General features: G+C 40.8%; 2 protein-coding genes across 7 annotated transcripts in view; one reads left to right on the plus strand and one right to left on the minus strand.

Moving 5' to 3' along the window:
• The window catches only part of LOC124777024 (nuclear pore complex protein Nup93-like), a 213,281-nt gene extending 207,971 nt beyond the window's left edge, over nt 1-5,310 (minus strand). For 2 of the 4 annotated variants that reach the window (XM_047252280.1, XM_047252277.1), the window contains exon 1: nt 4,822-5,310. The gene's annotated coding sequence lies outside the window, so the exon portion shown is untranslated. The remainder of the gene's footprint in view (nt 1-4,821) is intronic. The other 2 variants (XM_047252278.1, XM_047252279.1) reach the window with 2 other exon arrangements.
• An 837-nt stretch (nt 5,311-6,147) lies between these two features.
• The window catches only part of LOC124777902 (protein PALS2), a 354,157-nt gene continuing 344,736 nt past the window's right edge, over nt 6,148-15,568 (plus strand). For 2 of the 3 annotated variants that reach the window (XM_047253444.1, XM_047253446.1), the window contains exon 1: nt 6,148-6,262. In XM_047253444.1, the coding sequence (XP_047109400.1) occupies nt 6,163-6,262 (100 nt within the window). In that variant the 5' untranslated portion in view covers nt 6,148-6,162. Of the gene's footprint in view, nt 6,263-6,671; nt 6,809-15,568 lie in introns of those variants that run through there. The other variant, XM_047253445.1, reaches the window with a different exon arrangement.

Raw genomic sequence — 15,568 nt, forward strand, 5'->3', positions numbered from 1 at the left:
TGTACAGAAAATCTGATATAGCGAAAGACCGACCTGTAGTGAAGCCCCAGCCCGAGGTTAGGTTGGACTGTGGTAATTTGATTGTGAGTTGGCGAAGCCAAGAAATCTCAAGACAAAAATTGATTGATCTGTCATGTTTACTTCCAACAATTCAATGCAGATACTGACTGCAGCGAGCAATAAAAGACACAGAGAAACCATAACTACACTTTTGCCGAATCTTAGATCTTGTGGACATTTTATCTGAAACACAAATCTCCTAAACTGTTGAGAAACCACACCAAATGACTGCATTCATTCACTATCTTTTGGTTATTTTGAACACACCCATGCACACCGAGACCAGATACAACTAACCTCACCCTAAATGTGAACTAACCAAAGCATGTTCCTAATATGACCCCAATTAGTTTAGTTCATAATGCTACGCAATCTTAAACAGAGATGCAAGATGACTGTACCTCCTGTACATGCAACTGCTGGTACCCATTATATAAACAAACAGTTTAGAATATGTTATAATGTCTCTCAGGATTAGATGGTGTTATACAACAGTATTTACACAGTACCTATGTGTTCTATGTCATACTGCTTATAGTACCTGTAATTATAGAGGCAGAGTATAGCTCTACACATAGGCATTGTAATTACTTAGTCAACCAAAAGAACACTTTAAAGATACCAGTAAAATAGAAACCATAGATGACGAAAAATGTACCTACAGCCCTAAAAACATTGCTTTGTGCTAACAGATGACATTGTCAGGTAGCCCCCCCAGCTGCTGCAGAGATCATGAAATTAAAGTATAAGATTGCTCTCTGTGACTTTTAAACATTAGTAGTTTACCACATAAAAATTAAGCTTCCTTGAGAATTTAAATAGGCCTATACAAAGCTCTTAGGGAAGGTCGTGGCAGTATTTTTTTGAGTTATCAAGGCTTTGGTATCATGTTTACCAGCTATATTCTTTGATGCTTCCTACATGACATTACATCCATTTTAAAGATATGACAAGTGCTAAAACAGATCTCCTAAACGTGTTAAGTGAGCTGTAGGTGACTAATTTTAAACTAGTTCTCATTGTGGTAACCTAACAAAGGTGTGAATAACGCATTTTGGGTTCAAAATAGGGTATAGGGGAGAGTGGTGAGACTTGATCAGTGGGGAGACTTGTTCCTCCCATTATTTTGGCCATTTTGGGGAATTAAATTTTTTTGTTGTTGGCATCAGTGTTTCTTGCCATCCACTTTCCATTGTTGTAATTTGCATCTGTGAGTTTAACTGTTGTTGCTGTCCAGTAAGAGGGAAAGAAAGATTTTTCACCGAATTAACTTTTATTTTGGTAACTGAATCCAATTATTTTTACATATTAATTCAGTAAGAAATAATGCTGGTAACTGTTTCCTATAAAAGTTCATACTTTAAGGCATAAAGTATAACTGAAAATAAATGCTAATTGTAGGTTAGGGAGCATTCAGAAGCAATTTTGTTTACTTGTGTCTTATGGGGAGACTTGATCCTCAAGAACTTGGTGAGACTTGATCCAGGGATCAAGTGTCCCTGTTCAAATGTTTCCCAAAGATTTAATTGTTTTCTTGGTATCACATTATTGTAAGACATACAACACCCAACACCCCGAGTTCGAGTCTCGGTCGGGCACACAGTTTTAATCTGCCAGGAAGTTTGATATCAGTGCACACTCCGCTGCAGAGTGAAAATCTCATTCTGGAAACAGCCCCTAGGCTGTGGCTAAGCCATGTCTCCGCTATATCCTTTCTTTCAGGAGTGCTAGTTCTGCAAGGTTCGCAGGAGAGCTTCTGTAAAGTTTGGAAGGTAGGAGACGAGATACTGGCAGAAATAAAGCTGTGAGTACCGGGCGTGAGTTGTGCTTCGGTAGCTCAGATGGTAGAGCACTTGCCCGCGAAAGGCAAAGGTCCCGAGTTCGAGTCTCGGTCGGGCACACAGTTTTAATCGGCCAGGAAGTTTCGACCCAACAAATGATAATATACAGGCATTTTATTGTAATATAATGCATTGAATTATACAATATGGGTGAAAATGAAACTTAGGTTTAATAAATTAAAACAAGAAGTATCGTAATTTTGCTTTATATTGCAGAACTATGGGTCTTACATATAAAAGGAAAGAGGGAGTCAAAGCTAGGAAAAAAATTGACTCTAGAAGTATGGAACTTGCAGTAATGGTGTGCCTTGGGGGAAAAAGTTTCCGAGGAGCATCAAAGGAATTGCAAGTCCCACTAATGACCTTAAAACGCTATGTTAGGAAGCAGTTAAGTCAAGATACTGAACTTTCTTATTCTTCTACATACAACAAGTCTCAGGTGTTTTCAACTGAGGAAGAAAATTCTTTATGTGAATACTTGAAAACGGCAAGCAAATTACACCATGGCCTGAGTGCAAAAAGTGTGCGTGCATTTGCATATCAATTTTCTTCTGAAAATTGAAAGAAAATTCCTGAAAATTGGAAGAAAGAGGGCAAAGCTGGAAATGACTGGTTCAGAGGTTTCATGAGAAGGCATCCTGAACTCTCTCTTCGTACACCAGAAGGAACCAGTATAAACAGAGGAAGCAGCTTTAATAAACACAATGTTAGACAGTTTTTTGATAATCTTCGCCAGATTATCACTAGGGAAGTTCTTGGTCCAGAATCTATTTGGAACATAGACGAAACGGGTCTTACTACAGTCCACAAACCAGGAAAAATAGTGGCTGTAAGAGGAGTGAAACAGGTAGGAAAAGTGACTTCTGCCGAGAGAGGTGAACTTGTGACAGCATGTTGTGCGATAAATGCTATAGGAGGCCACATCCCACCTTTCATGATCTTTCCATGTGTGAACTGGCAGGATAGGATGCTGCATGGAGCTCTTCCTGGAACCAGTGGTTCCACTCATTCCAGCGGTTGGATGACAGCTGATCATTTTGTTTTGTTTTTAAAACATTTTCATAAGTATGTAAAATGCAGTGCTCAACACAAAGCACTTATCATCATGGACAATCATGATAGTCCTATTACTTTGGAATCCGTACATTTTGCAAAAGAAAATGGAATTACTCTTTTGACAATTCCTCCCCATACATCCCACAAAATGCAGCCCCTTGATAGGTCAGTGTATGGTCCACTGAAGGCATATTACAATTCTGCTGCAGGAGACTGGATGACAGCACATCCAGGGAAAACTATCTCTATCTATGATATCTCCGAGATTTTTGGTAGAGCTTTCCCTAAAGCTTTCACACCCAGCAATAGGATTAGTGGTTTTCGGGTTTCAGGCATATGGCCATTTAACTCTGATATATTTACAGATGATGAATTTTTGTCTGTATATACAACAGACCACTTACAATCTGTGGAAGTCAGTGATTCTCCAAAAGAGTTTGTTTCATTATCAACACCTTCATCTTCTGGAATTAGACCTAGCGCTATTGGATACAGATCCTTTGAAGATATCAGACCACATCCTAAGGCAGCAGCTCACACTACAACTAGATGAGGAAGGAAACGAGCATGTTCCGCAATCCTAACAAACACACCGGTAAAAGATAAACTTGAGGCAGAACTCAGAGCAAGAAAAGCACGAAGATTGAAACCTGTGGGAAGACCTAAGAGGCTGAACTTTGAAATCAAGAAACAAATGTATAAACCAAAAGTAGAAACTTCTGAAAGTGAAGAACTGTCTCCATGTGAGTTTGATAATGACTTTGAGAGTTTGAGTAACAGTGATTCTGATGAAATTTTGAATGATGAACCAGGCACTGGAAAATGGATCATTGCTACCTTCCAAACAAAGAAATCTGAAAAACATTATGTGGGAGAGATTGTCAATGTTCCTGACGAAGAGAATTTCACCATAAAATGTGCTAGGAAGATAGAGGGTCAACAGTTCAAGTGGCCAGAAACTGAAGACGTATGCGACATTGAAAGGAACCAAATTGTACGAGTCATTCCATCTCCAGCATTTTCTTCAAAGAATGACAGAGTTACCAGTTTCATTTTTAACAGTGTCAAATTTGAGGGCTTTAATATTCAATAATTTGTATGTTTCTCTATAATTTCATCATGTTAAATACTTCAAACACAGGCAGCCGTTATTGACTTTCTCAAAAAGTATACTTTTTTTTCTTTGTATGAATGTGCTTTATCTCATATATGATCTTGGATACACTAAACATCCTAATTCTAATTTTTTGACAGTAATTTCAACTAGGCCCTATTTATAATACATATTTGAAAACTAAGCGACTTTTTTATGATCTCGTCACATGTTTTGTAGGCTACAGATCGCACTTCAAGCAATGCCTTTAGAGATCATCAATGAATTTGTTTTCTAAAGTTATTATGTGAATTCCTTTAGTTAGTAAACCTCAGTTCATCTTATAAATCTTATAAACAAAATAAAATTTAGTTTGAATAATGAATAAATTGTTTCATTTACCACAACGAAGTGGCGGATCAAGTCTCCCCGTAAATGGGATCAAGTGTCCCACATATGGTGAGACTTGATCCATTCTGCATGATTTTAGCTTTTAATTTTTTATGATGATAGTAAATGGCAAAGGATTGAATTAAAAATAGAGGCAGAAAGAGTTAAAAACTGACTATTTATTACACATTTTAGTTCTTTTCTGATGTTTATACCTACCGCTTTAAAAAATAAAATGTAAAAAAGGGATCAAGTCTCACCACTCTCCCCTAGTTATTTACAGTAATGAATATTACTTCACCAATTACAGACTGTATCAACCTATGGGCTATATTTAAGAATTTTAGTTTCTAATACTTTCTTTTTTTTATTTCTACCTACCTTATTGTTGTACTCGCTGGTGACTTCTGTACCAAAGGCTTCTTTACTTGAACAAATATAAATATTTATTCAACAAGTGTTCCAATCTACAAGTAGTTCACTTCAATAACATATCAAGGAATTAATGTTCACCTCTAACAGCCACAAGTAGTTTTGGCCAGTAGTTTCTTGTTGGTGTATAGTATCTGTGAATCAGGAACACTGGCAATTTCAGTTACTGCGAATAATGTCTGATTTCAAAACTGTAAACTCAATTGGAAAAAGCGTTGCAGGCAGCAAACGAACGTGTTCCTTGGCACTTTGATACTCTTAAAACATTAAACGCCGGAGTGGTTTAACAAACATTGAGTTTTGGAATAAAAATATTTATATATACATATACACACACTTTACAACTCTTGTCCAGCTTCAAGCACAATCAAATAATGTAACACATTCTAAATTCAAACAAGTACTGCTACTCGCTCTTCCCGGCAAACATTGAAGTCCAGTATTTATATCTCTGGATTTGTTGTTTGCCATAGATTATATTTCTATCGACTCTACGCGCCACTCAACAGAATCGTGATTTCTTGCAACTTTTTGAGATAATTATTTCTAACAAATGTTAGTTGCAATGGATCATAGCTTACGAACAATATAACGACCTGCTATTAAAAACTGCATTTATTTAGACATATAACTTGAAAATACCAGAAAGAATATTTTTAATACGGTGACAATAATGATATGGTCAGTCACGCTCAACAGCGCATGGTGATTACGCTGCTGATCTTAAAAGCCAATGCTGCCGTTCCGCACCAAATATGCAAATATGTTCATCATTTTCTAAATTTACAGAATGTAAATGGTGTGGCGAACGACTGGTTTTAGAAGGCTCTGCCGACATTTAGTTCTCTTCACAAACGACAGATAACGCGACGCGTCATAGTAGAAGATATAGGTTGTGCATTTTATTCGCGCAGTAGATATATTTCTCTCGGCGGAGGTAGTATAATACCCGAAGATGAATGGATACAAAGCTTTCTGGCATGGCTGCACATTTAATAAATGTTTTCGATTCTCTGTGTTCGATTAAATAAGTGTTTAGCTCCATACAAAAACTGAAAACGAAATGTAGTTTGAGTTAATCTAGTTTTATTTATTTTAAAGTGGAACATAAGGTACAATGTAACATAATTCCATCAAAGACGTTCAGTTATTTTATAGTAAAGTTCAATGGCAAAAGTTTCTGATGTGCCATTGTAAAAGAGCAAAAAAAGCAATAGGCTATAACTTAAATGTAATGCATAAAGTGATAATCAATACGAGAACAACGGCGACATGAAATTCTGTCATAAAATGCCAGACGATAATAATGGTGTACTCCTTGATACAATCGTTCTGCAATGCGGTAGAAGTCAATCAAGTGTGCGTGGATTTCAGAGCAGAACTGGAATCGGTGAGTTTAATCGCTCCTCGGTAGCAACGAGCTCTAGTTTAGAAATTTAATGTATTTTATTCTTTCTATCCCTCTTACGATTATTACGTTTTGACCGTGTGCCTAAGGTAAATAGATCTGGCGTTCTATATGCCTGAACTACCGTATAACCACTTAAAACAACATATATTGCATGTTTCTTTCTGTGCGTAACTATCTGTTTGCCTAGGTTTGTACAATTTGTGAAGATATTATAAAAGCAAAAGTAAGGGACTACTGCAGTTTCAGCGGGATACGACCCACAGGTCTCATTGGATTTTGAAAAAGGTATGCGCCGTTTGATTGGTTACTGTCCAGCAGCAGGCGCGAGGAGAAGGGGGGGCAGCAGCAACAGCAGTGGATTTAAAGGATACGTTTCTCGCGTGTTGTGTGTCTCGAGACGCTGTTCGATGCTTACGAGGTAGCAGCTCGTGAAAATGGTGTTGTTTGGAAGGACAGAAAATGTTGAGCGTCGCGAGCTTTTGGCCAGCATGGAACAGATGGGTTTAGGTAAACCGATAGACAACGGTAAGTCTTAAGGAACGATAATTATTTTTTGCTGTCATCTTATTCTCAAACCATAATATAGTACTCGTTGCCGAAATCCTCTTTTTCATTTCCAGAAAGGCTGAGTCTTGTGCTACACTCGTCGTAAATTTATTTTCACCGTAGCTTCGTTACACTCATAGACTCTGTTTGATTTTTTTTTAGTTAAGTAAGTAGAGGAAATATTTCTGATCAGCTGTGAGTAATGTGAGCATATTGACAACCTGTTGATAATGCGTACGGTATTGATCTTACACTGTGCCCGACCCACCCTACTGCGCTCTTCCAAGCTCGCTGTTCGCGGAGAACCCCATGTTTGAAACACTACCTTCATGATTTCAAACAGCGTTTTACCAACAATGGAATACAGAGTTTGCGTTATAAATTATCTAATTAAGCAGACTGAATAGTGCAACAGCTTCATTCAAAAGAAGTAGTTAAGCGACAGTCATTTCATCGTCCTGTTAATCACCCTCCTACAAGAAACACAGTATAAGCCACTCACGTGCATGTGATACTAAGTAGCGCAGTGTTTACAAACAAAACTCGGTGGTGAGTTTTCACGTTAAAAAGTGTTGCAAGTATTCGGGACCATGTTACCAGTGCTGCGTACAATAACGTATGGTGTGGTTTGCAGGACAGTATAATGAATAAAATTTATGATTTTTTAAAAGAAAATATTAGAACCATGTATAGTGTAAAAGAAATAATAAGACAAAATTACAGCTGTTATCACTGTTAATTATAGTCGTCCATTGCGTTATATTAATTACCTGAAAATGGTCTATATTGATTTTAGTAACCAATCGCAGAAGTAATCTGATCTTACTTTGTTTCCTTCTTCTTCCGAAGATAGTTACCGTTTGTAGTATTTAAATCCCCGAAAACGGAATGTCAGATAATACTATTCGTAGTACAGCACCGTTCAATTGTCTAGTGTTCTTGCTGTTCATTTGAGAGATGAGCCTTGGGAGAAACGAGCACTTCGATGCTGCCGGTATTTTTTTTTTTTTCCTCCACTGAAGCTCACGTTGAGATTGTGAACACCCAAATCAAAAGTTGCTGAAAAATTAAATGAAGTTTTTGTAACCCTGCTGCCAATCAATAGCAGGAGAAGATCTTCATCATCTATGAAGAGACAGCAAAATTCAGGCTTTTAGATTGTAGCTAAAGACAGACTGATGGTGAAACAATTTTTCAAAACAAAAATATGTATTGGTGGCGGTGTAGAGGTGGGGAGGGCGTGTTATAGGGATCCATGGGTAGTGCTGACGGGAAAATGGAGACCTCGGCGCCAAACAACACTATGAATCTCTATAACGTATGTCTAGTGAAATATTAATTCAGGCTTAGACATGGAAAACGGTTAAACATCGACTTCTTGTGCTACACTGCTTGGAGCTGGAGGGAGATGAGCCACAAGCAAATAGTGTGACGTAAAATGAGACCGGCGTTCATATCTTTGATCATGAACTGAAAAGACGGTAAATGAAATGGCATCGCACAAGACCACCGAAGGAGGATAAAGAAGTAGAATTGTGCAGTCCCCAGGAAAAGTAATGGCTAGTGTCTTTTGGGATAAGTAGAATGTGCCCCTTTTTTGAGAAGCCTTTCACTGCTGTTTTGTGTATTTTTGAGAACCCTTTCACTGTTGTTTTGTGTTATATAGTATCCATTTGGAAAAAAAATTATATCTTCACTGTTTAGCTTTTCAGTGACAATGCACAGTCGCAAGTGCGTGCATAAATCACTCGTGAAATTGTGACAGTTGACCTCTTACAGGTCACCTCTAGAACGATAGAATAATCTTTTCGGACCGCTTACAAGGCACCGTTCATACTGAGACGATACCATATGCGATGCGACACGTTGCACTGAAACTCATCGTTGTCGTCACTCTGAAGATTCAGACACTTTAAAATTTCTTATGCTAGTCGCTAGGAGGCAGAGACAGTAATTGTTACTGCGAAATAATATATCCTCTTGTTGAAAGATTGTTGAAAGTGAGGCACATTATACTAAAAGGTGAACAATTACCCACGTCTCTCATCTAGAAAGTAAATATAAGCAAAATATGAACTTATAGAGTATCGGACCATCTGTGAGATTTGATTCAGGACTTTCTAGCTGACAGAACTCAACGCGTCGTTTTTAACGGAATAAAACGAACATGTGTGAAAGTAAGTTCTAGAGCACCCCAAGGAAATGTTCTATGGCCGTTATTATTCACGTATATACAGATTTCTGGTGTATAACGTCGGAAACTCCTTTGACTCGACCATAGGTGATGCTGTTGGATACAGCAAAATTGCAACGCCAGCAAATTCTAATGAAAAACAGATAGACCTGCAGAGCAGTGACACATGGTTCAAGAGCACGTAATTTACCATCCTCAAAAATAAATGTAAATTGTTGCGCATAAATATGCTTTTGTTTGTTGATTTCGAGGCGTATTCTTTGGGACACTACAAAATATAAACAGGTCCATTCAGAATAAACGTAGGAGCATGCTGTCGGCAGACGTGGTGATGCTGCACGATAATGCCAGAAACCGTGGTGACGTATCACCTCAGCAACGTTTTGAAAAATTCAAATGAGAGGTGACGGATCCCCCTCTCTTCAATCCATATTTAGCACAAAATGGTTTCCACCATTTCCTGGAAACGACAGAGTGGCTGGCTGTATGCAATTTCAACTCAATCGAGAAAATGCATTATTTAAGTACCGGATAATTCAAAAAGAATGAACAGATTTCAGTTGTTTATTGTAGACAAACTATAAGACATTGCGCATATCACTACATAGAGGAAAGTTCAAAGTTTTGATATAGCTGCGCTGTTGTGTATTTGTAGCAACATGGTGACTACACCACAAGAGAAATACTTTAGTATGTTGGAATTTTCGTGAATTCAAAGAAAATGGCTCTGAGCACTATGTGACATAACTTCTGAGGTCATCAGTCGCCTAGAACTTAGAACTAATTAAACCTAACTAACCTAAGGACATCACACACATCCATGCCCGAGGTAGGATTCGAACCTGCGACCGTAGTGGTCGCTCGGCTCCAGACTGTAGCGCCTAGAACCGCACGGCCACTCCGGCCGGCTCGTGAAGTCAATCCACTGTTGTGCAACGTGCTTTGCGCCGTCGATTCAGCAAGACACCGCCTCTGCTAAAGTAGGTTTTGTGACTGGCGTACAAAATTCCTGGAAGTTGGTTGCATTTTCAAAGAGAAGAGCAGTGGTCGGCCACCCATGTCTGATGAAAATGTCGAGGGGTGTCCAAGATGCGTTCACCACGAAGCCCTCGGAAGTCAGTACGGGCAGGCCACAATAGTGTAGCGTGTTGTGTTGTGAAGCGATGCCTGCATATGGTGCCTCACAAGTTACAATTACTGCAGGAATTGGATCCCGGTGGCCATAACAGCAGGTGCGAATTTTGCATTTCAGTTCTCCAGCATATAGCAGAGGGCACTTTTCCGAACGACGCATATTTTCTGGCGAATCGACGTATTATCGATCGGGTAAAAGAAATCGCCGTGACGTAAGAATTTGGGATGTCACAAAATCCTGGCGTTGTCGTCGAACACGAAAGAGACTCACCGAAACGGAATGTGTTTTAAAGTGTTTCTGTTTACAAAGTTTATGGGCCTTTCTTTTTTTTTTTGCGGAGGAAACTGTTGCAGGAATGTCATACCTGGAAGTGTTGCAAAATTGGTGGTTTCCTCAACTTCACGAAGATTCCAATGGTCTCATTTTTATGCATGACAGCGCCCTCCTCACTTACACCTTGAGGTGCGGCGTTATCTCAACAACAGCATCCCACAACGTTGGACTGGAAGAGTGGGCAACAAGATCTTGTTCATTGCTTTGGGCCTCACAAGTCGCCAGACCTCATACTTTGCCATTTTCTTCTTTGGAGGCACATAAAAGATAGATTTTTTGTCCTCCTGTGGCAGCTACTCTTCAAGAGCCGAGAAACCGAATTGTTGAAGCTGTCGATTAAATAAACAGGGTCCTGTTGATTCGTGTTTGAAACGAAATGGATTACCGTTTCGATGTTTCTCGAGCAACGCATGATGTTCATGTAGAGTGTATGGTATAGTGTCTGTGCGAACATAAAACTGAACTTTCTGTATCTAGTGGCATGCGTAATGTGTTTCTGTCTTGCATACTATGTGGGTAATAAACAATAGAAATCTATTCTTTCTTTCTGAAGCCCCTGCATATAAGACGTCGAATTCCTGCGGTGGATCACCCGAAGACTGATCCAGAATTGCTAAAAATGTAGGTGGACGCATACACTTTACTTAGGCCAAATATGAAAATAAATCTTGTGCGTACAGCAGTTGTGGAAGATACATTTTGGTCCAAGGAGGATGTATGTGGCTGCCGTAAGCAGCGTTAATTCGTACTGTGGTCAGCAACCAAGAGCCGTTCTAAGGCGCAAGATATTTACGACGGAATTTCTAAAGCGTGATAATCTTTCCTCTGGCTCTAAGCAAGATTATTTTACAAAGCACTTACTGTGGGTGTTTTTCGCACGATTACCAGCACCTACAATTACACATCTACACATCTTCCATAATACAGACGCGGACGTCCACTCGCTGTTCTCATACATTCTTTCACAACGGATCGTAACACAAGCCTTCGGATGTAACACAACACACACACACACACACACACACACACACACACACACCACACATTCATGTTTTAGATTGATAAAAAAGTGATGCGGAATCAGCTGTGGAGGCCGCAGTCGTAGTGCCATTTTGCTGCAGCTGATGAGAATGCCCCTAACAATCAGCAGCGCATTGGCCCTCCGATTTTAGTGCTGAAACACAGGAATATTTGATTGACAGAACACAGGACATTATACCAGACGGTGAATATTCCACACAATTGAAAGTACACCGAGTGTGCCCCAAGGAAGCGTAACAGGACCTCCATTGTTATCAACATTCAGAAACGATTTATAAGATACTATCATCATTGCTACAAGATGATTAACTGTTCTCTACAGTAAAGTTGCGTTGTTCGACCCTGCTGGGATATTGCAGAAATACCTTGACAGAATGTCTGATTGGTGTAATGAATGCCTGTTCTCTTTAAATGTGGATAAATGTAATATAATACCAATAGCAAAGACAAGGAACCTATACTAACTTGTTACATGATTTGTGGTGGACATGTTGAGCACATCACATCATATATACGTACTGGACGATAATACTAAGGAGTGATCTGAACTGGGACGATTGTCGCGTCCCAGCACAGGCCCCGTCGCCAGCTTTGGGCAAAGCTGTGGCCTGTATGGTGCAATCAGGACGTTGTCGACAACGTGGCTGAGGTCTACTAAGTTACCTTTCGTGGAGTGATGCTTAGCACAGGTGATTTTGGAGCGGAGAGGAGAAGCTGGCTTTTTAGGGTGTAAATAATGTTGCAAACACTTAAGTATACAACTTAAAAGCAATTTATTTCCCAGTAGTTCAATCTTATTCAGAGAGGTGTCTTACAGTGGTTTCATATCTTTGTACATCAACAATTACACTCTACCGCTCTATATGTTGGCCCTTTCCAGCAACTTCTGGTTCCTGAGTTCTACCTTTCGCTATCAGAGGTAAGCGCTTTGCTAGAAACTCGTTCCGACCATACACAGTCAAATACTCTAACCGCAATAGGAGACAATTGTGAGACAGTGCTCGTTTCTCTGTATACTCTGACATACAGAAAATACTAATAACCATTCGTTGCGACTCATGCAGTTAGATACCTTATTCACATTAGGAGACACGTGCAAGACTGCGCTTGTTGCTCTGTATGTTCTGATACACAGAAAATAACATTATTTGTGAGCGACTCACGCCATCATTCACAATAGAAGACATGTGCGAGACAGTGATAGTTTGCTCCTATATTTTGAGACACGGAAAATATCAACTATTGCTAGTCACTGCTACTGGAGACAAACTCTACAGAGCTTGTTCCTTATTAACAGGCAGAAAACTCGAGATACGAGGGGCGGTCAAGAAGTAATACGACGCACTTTTTTTTCTCGGCCTACTTCCGTTCAAAAATGCGGGATTTGTTGTGGGACATCAAGTGGAATATTCCCGCTTCAGCCTCCATTCATGAAGTTCCGGTGGCGCTATACATAGGCTTCCGAATGGCGTCTGTGACGGAGGTGCAGAGAGCTGTCATTGAGTTTCTTTTGGTGGAAAACCAGAGCATCGAAGATATTCATAGGCGCTTGCAGAATGTCTACGGAGACCTGGCAGTGAACAAAAGCACGGTGAGTCGTTCGGCGATGCGTCGGTCAACAGCGCAACAAGTCGCGCAAACTGTCCGATCTCCCGTGTGCCGACCCACCGCACGTGCAGCCACTTGCATCTGTCTGGCCGAATGAACAACGATGGACGCACTTCGTGGGAAGCGGTACGTGGATGACTGGCAGGCGGTTGCTGCAGCAAGACGTTGGCTCCGACGTCGACCAGTAGAGAGGTGCCGTGTAGACATCCAGGCCGCCTTAGTGAGGTGGTGTAAGGCCGTGCGTTGAACGGAGGTTATGTTGAAAAATAGAGTTTGTAGCCCAAAGAGTGAGGAATAATATGGCGTACTGAAATCGTGAATGAAACTAACATGTTTTCAGAAAAAAAGTGTTGCATTACTTACTGAGAGACCCAAATAACTGTTGCCAAATACTTGTCGGAAACTCAGTTCTTCTCCGTCGAATTTATACAGACTTCCTCTAGTTTTTTTACTGCACCAGTGTCAAAGTGTGACTCTATACGACCGCTCCCGATGACTCGGCTGCTGTACCAGCTTCTTCCTGGTAATCACTCTTCGTGGCACTGATAGTGACTGGGACTGCTTTGCTCGTGGGTGAGTTTCTCTAGCAACATTGGTTTTCCACATGTTACCGAAGGTGTTTCTGATTTTTGGAGACGTCCAGTCTCGGTTGAAAATGTTCTCAAACACGGCAGCCTCGCCATTACTTCCGTGTTCGCCTCTACCTCCTGGCTGCGGTTTTTTGCTATTGCATACAGGTGTGTCATCACCCCAGCGATGATCGTGACTGTGGCACATCACTTTCGTTTCTGTGTGTTGACAGATACGCTTGCTCTGCTTTCCACCGGCCGCATGCTACACACGTCACGCGTCTCCTTACATTACTAGAATTTGACAGCCATGACACTTCTTACATTAATAACATTTCATAACTATGACGTGATCGTGTAAAAGGCGAATAAAAACAGTTTTGTTGGAAGGGCCCTGGGAAAATATGAGAAAATGCAGTGCATCTGTAAACAAGGTCATATACAGAACTGTAGTGCGACCAACTCTAGAATTTTGTTTCAATGTTTGGAGTGGGAACGACAAGAGACATCAGTAGAATTCAGAAACACGCTGCCGGCCGCTGTGGCCGAGCGGTTCTAGGCGCTACAGTCTTGAACCACGCGACCGCTACGGTCGCAGGTTCGAATCCTGCCTCGGGCATGGATGTGTGTGATGTCCTTAGGTTAGTTAGGTGTGTGGATAGGTAGTTCTAAGTCTAGGGAACTGATGACCTCAGATGTTAAGTCCCATAGTGCTTAGAGCCGTTTACCCTATTTGAAGAAACACGCTGTTACGATTGTTACAGGTTGGTGTTGGCCATACAAAAGTGTAACAGAAATTCGCCAGTGTGAATCCTTGGAAGAAAGGTAGCGTAGATGAAGCGAAACTCTGTCGGGTAAATTTAGAGAACCTGCGTTCGAAGAATCCTGTGCGGCTATTGCGCTGCCGACACCTTATATCACGGGTAGGGATCATGATGAGAAGACACGAGAGATTAGGGCACTCATTTTTCCTTTGTTCAGTACGCAAATGTGGTAGGACAGAATGCTGATAATACTGCTATGCTGTACCTTCCGCCGTGCGCTGTGCAGAGGCTTGTGGCGAATACATGGTGGACCGGAACTCCACCGACAGAGGTTGTTCAGCGACAAGGTATGAGGTACTCACGGTTTCTGGCAGCTTGTTGCAGAATTATTGCAATTCGTTTGGTTTCTTGCCCACATTAGCTTTATATTTGTAGTGCACTGAAATTAGTGCACAACAGTGCGGACGTCGAAGGTACCGTTGTTCTTCTTGTTTCCATCCTCTCACGGTAGCTGTTGTTGACGACACTAGTACCCATTTTACTCTTCGTCTTCAAGCACTCCTCTGTCTCGTGCTCGTTTTTTTTTCCGGCGGTGTTGGTTTTACGTTAACTGTGATACACAGCTGTGTGGATAGGTTTTCTGACGAGTGTTCACTGAATGAAATGGAAGAGCGGCACAACAACGCTATGCCGAGCTGTTCCCGCAGCAGTAGCAACCACGTCACAGTTGTTGCATTACTCTGTGATGTATGGTGTACCTTTCGGTTATAGCCTATTAAAGACTTCTTCCCTGTTGTGAAGGTATTTTTACAGAAACAAGGACGATTGCTGTAACAAACCAAATAAATCGTAATTCGTTATTAGTCTGTAACGAGCCACTGGAGACCGGGCGACCCTATACGCCGGCCTAAGTGGCCGAGCGGTTCTAGGGGCTACAGTCTGGAACCGCGCGACCACTATGGTCGCAGGTTCGAATCCTGCCTCGGGCATGGATGTGTGTGATGTCCTTAGGTTAGTTAGGTTTAAGTAGTTCTAAGTTCTAGGGAACTGATGACCTCAGAAGTTAAGTCCCATAGTGCTCAGAGCCATTTGAAC

The sequence above is a fragment of the Schistocerca piceifrons genome, chromosome 2 (assembly GCF_021461385.2).
Source record: "Schistocerca piceifrons isolate TAMUIC-IGC-003096 chromosome 2, iqSchPice1.1, whole genome shotgun sequence".
NCBI lineage: Eukaryota > Metazoa > Arthropoda > Insecta > Orthoptera > Acrididae > Schistocerca > Schistocerca piceifrons.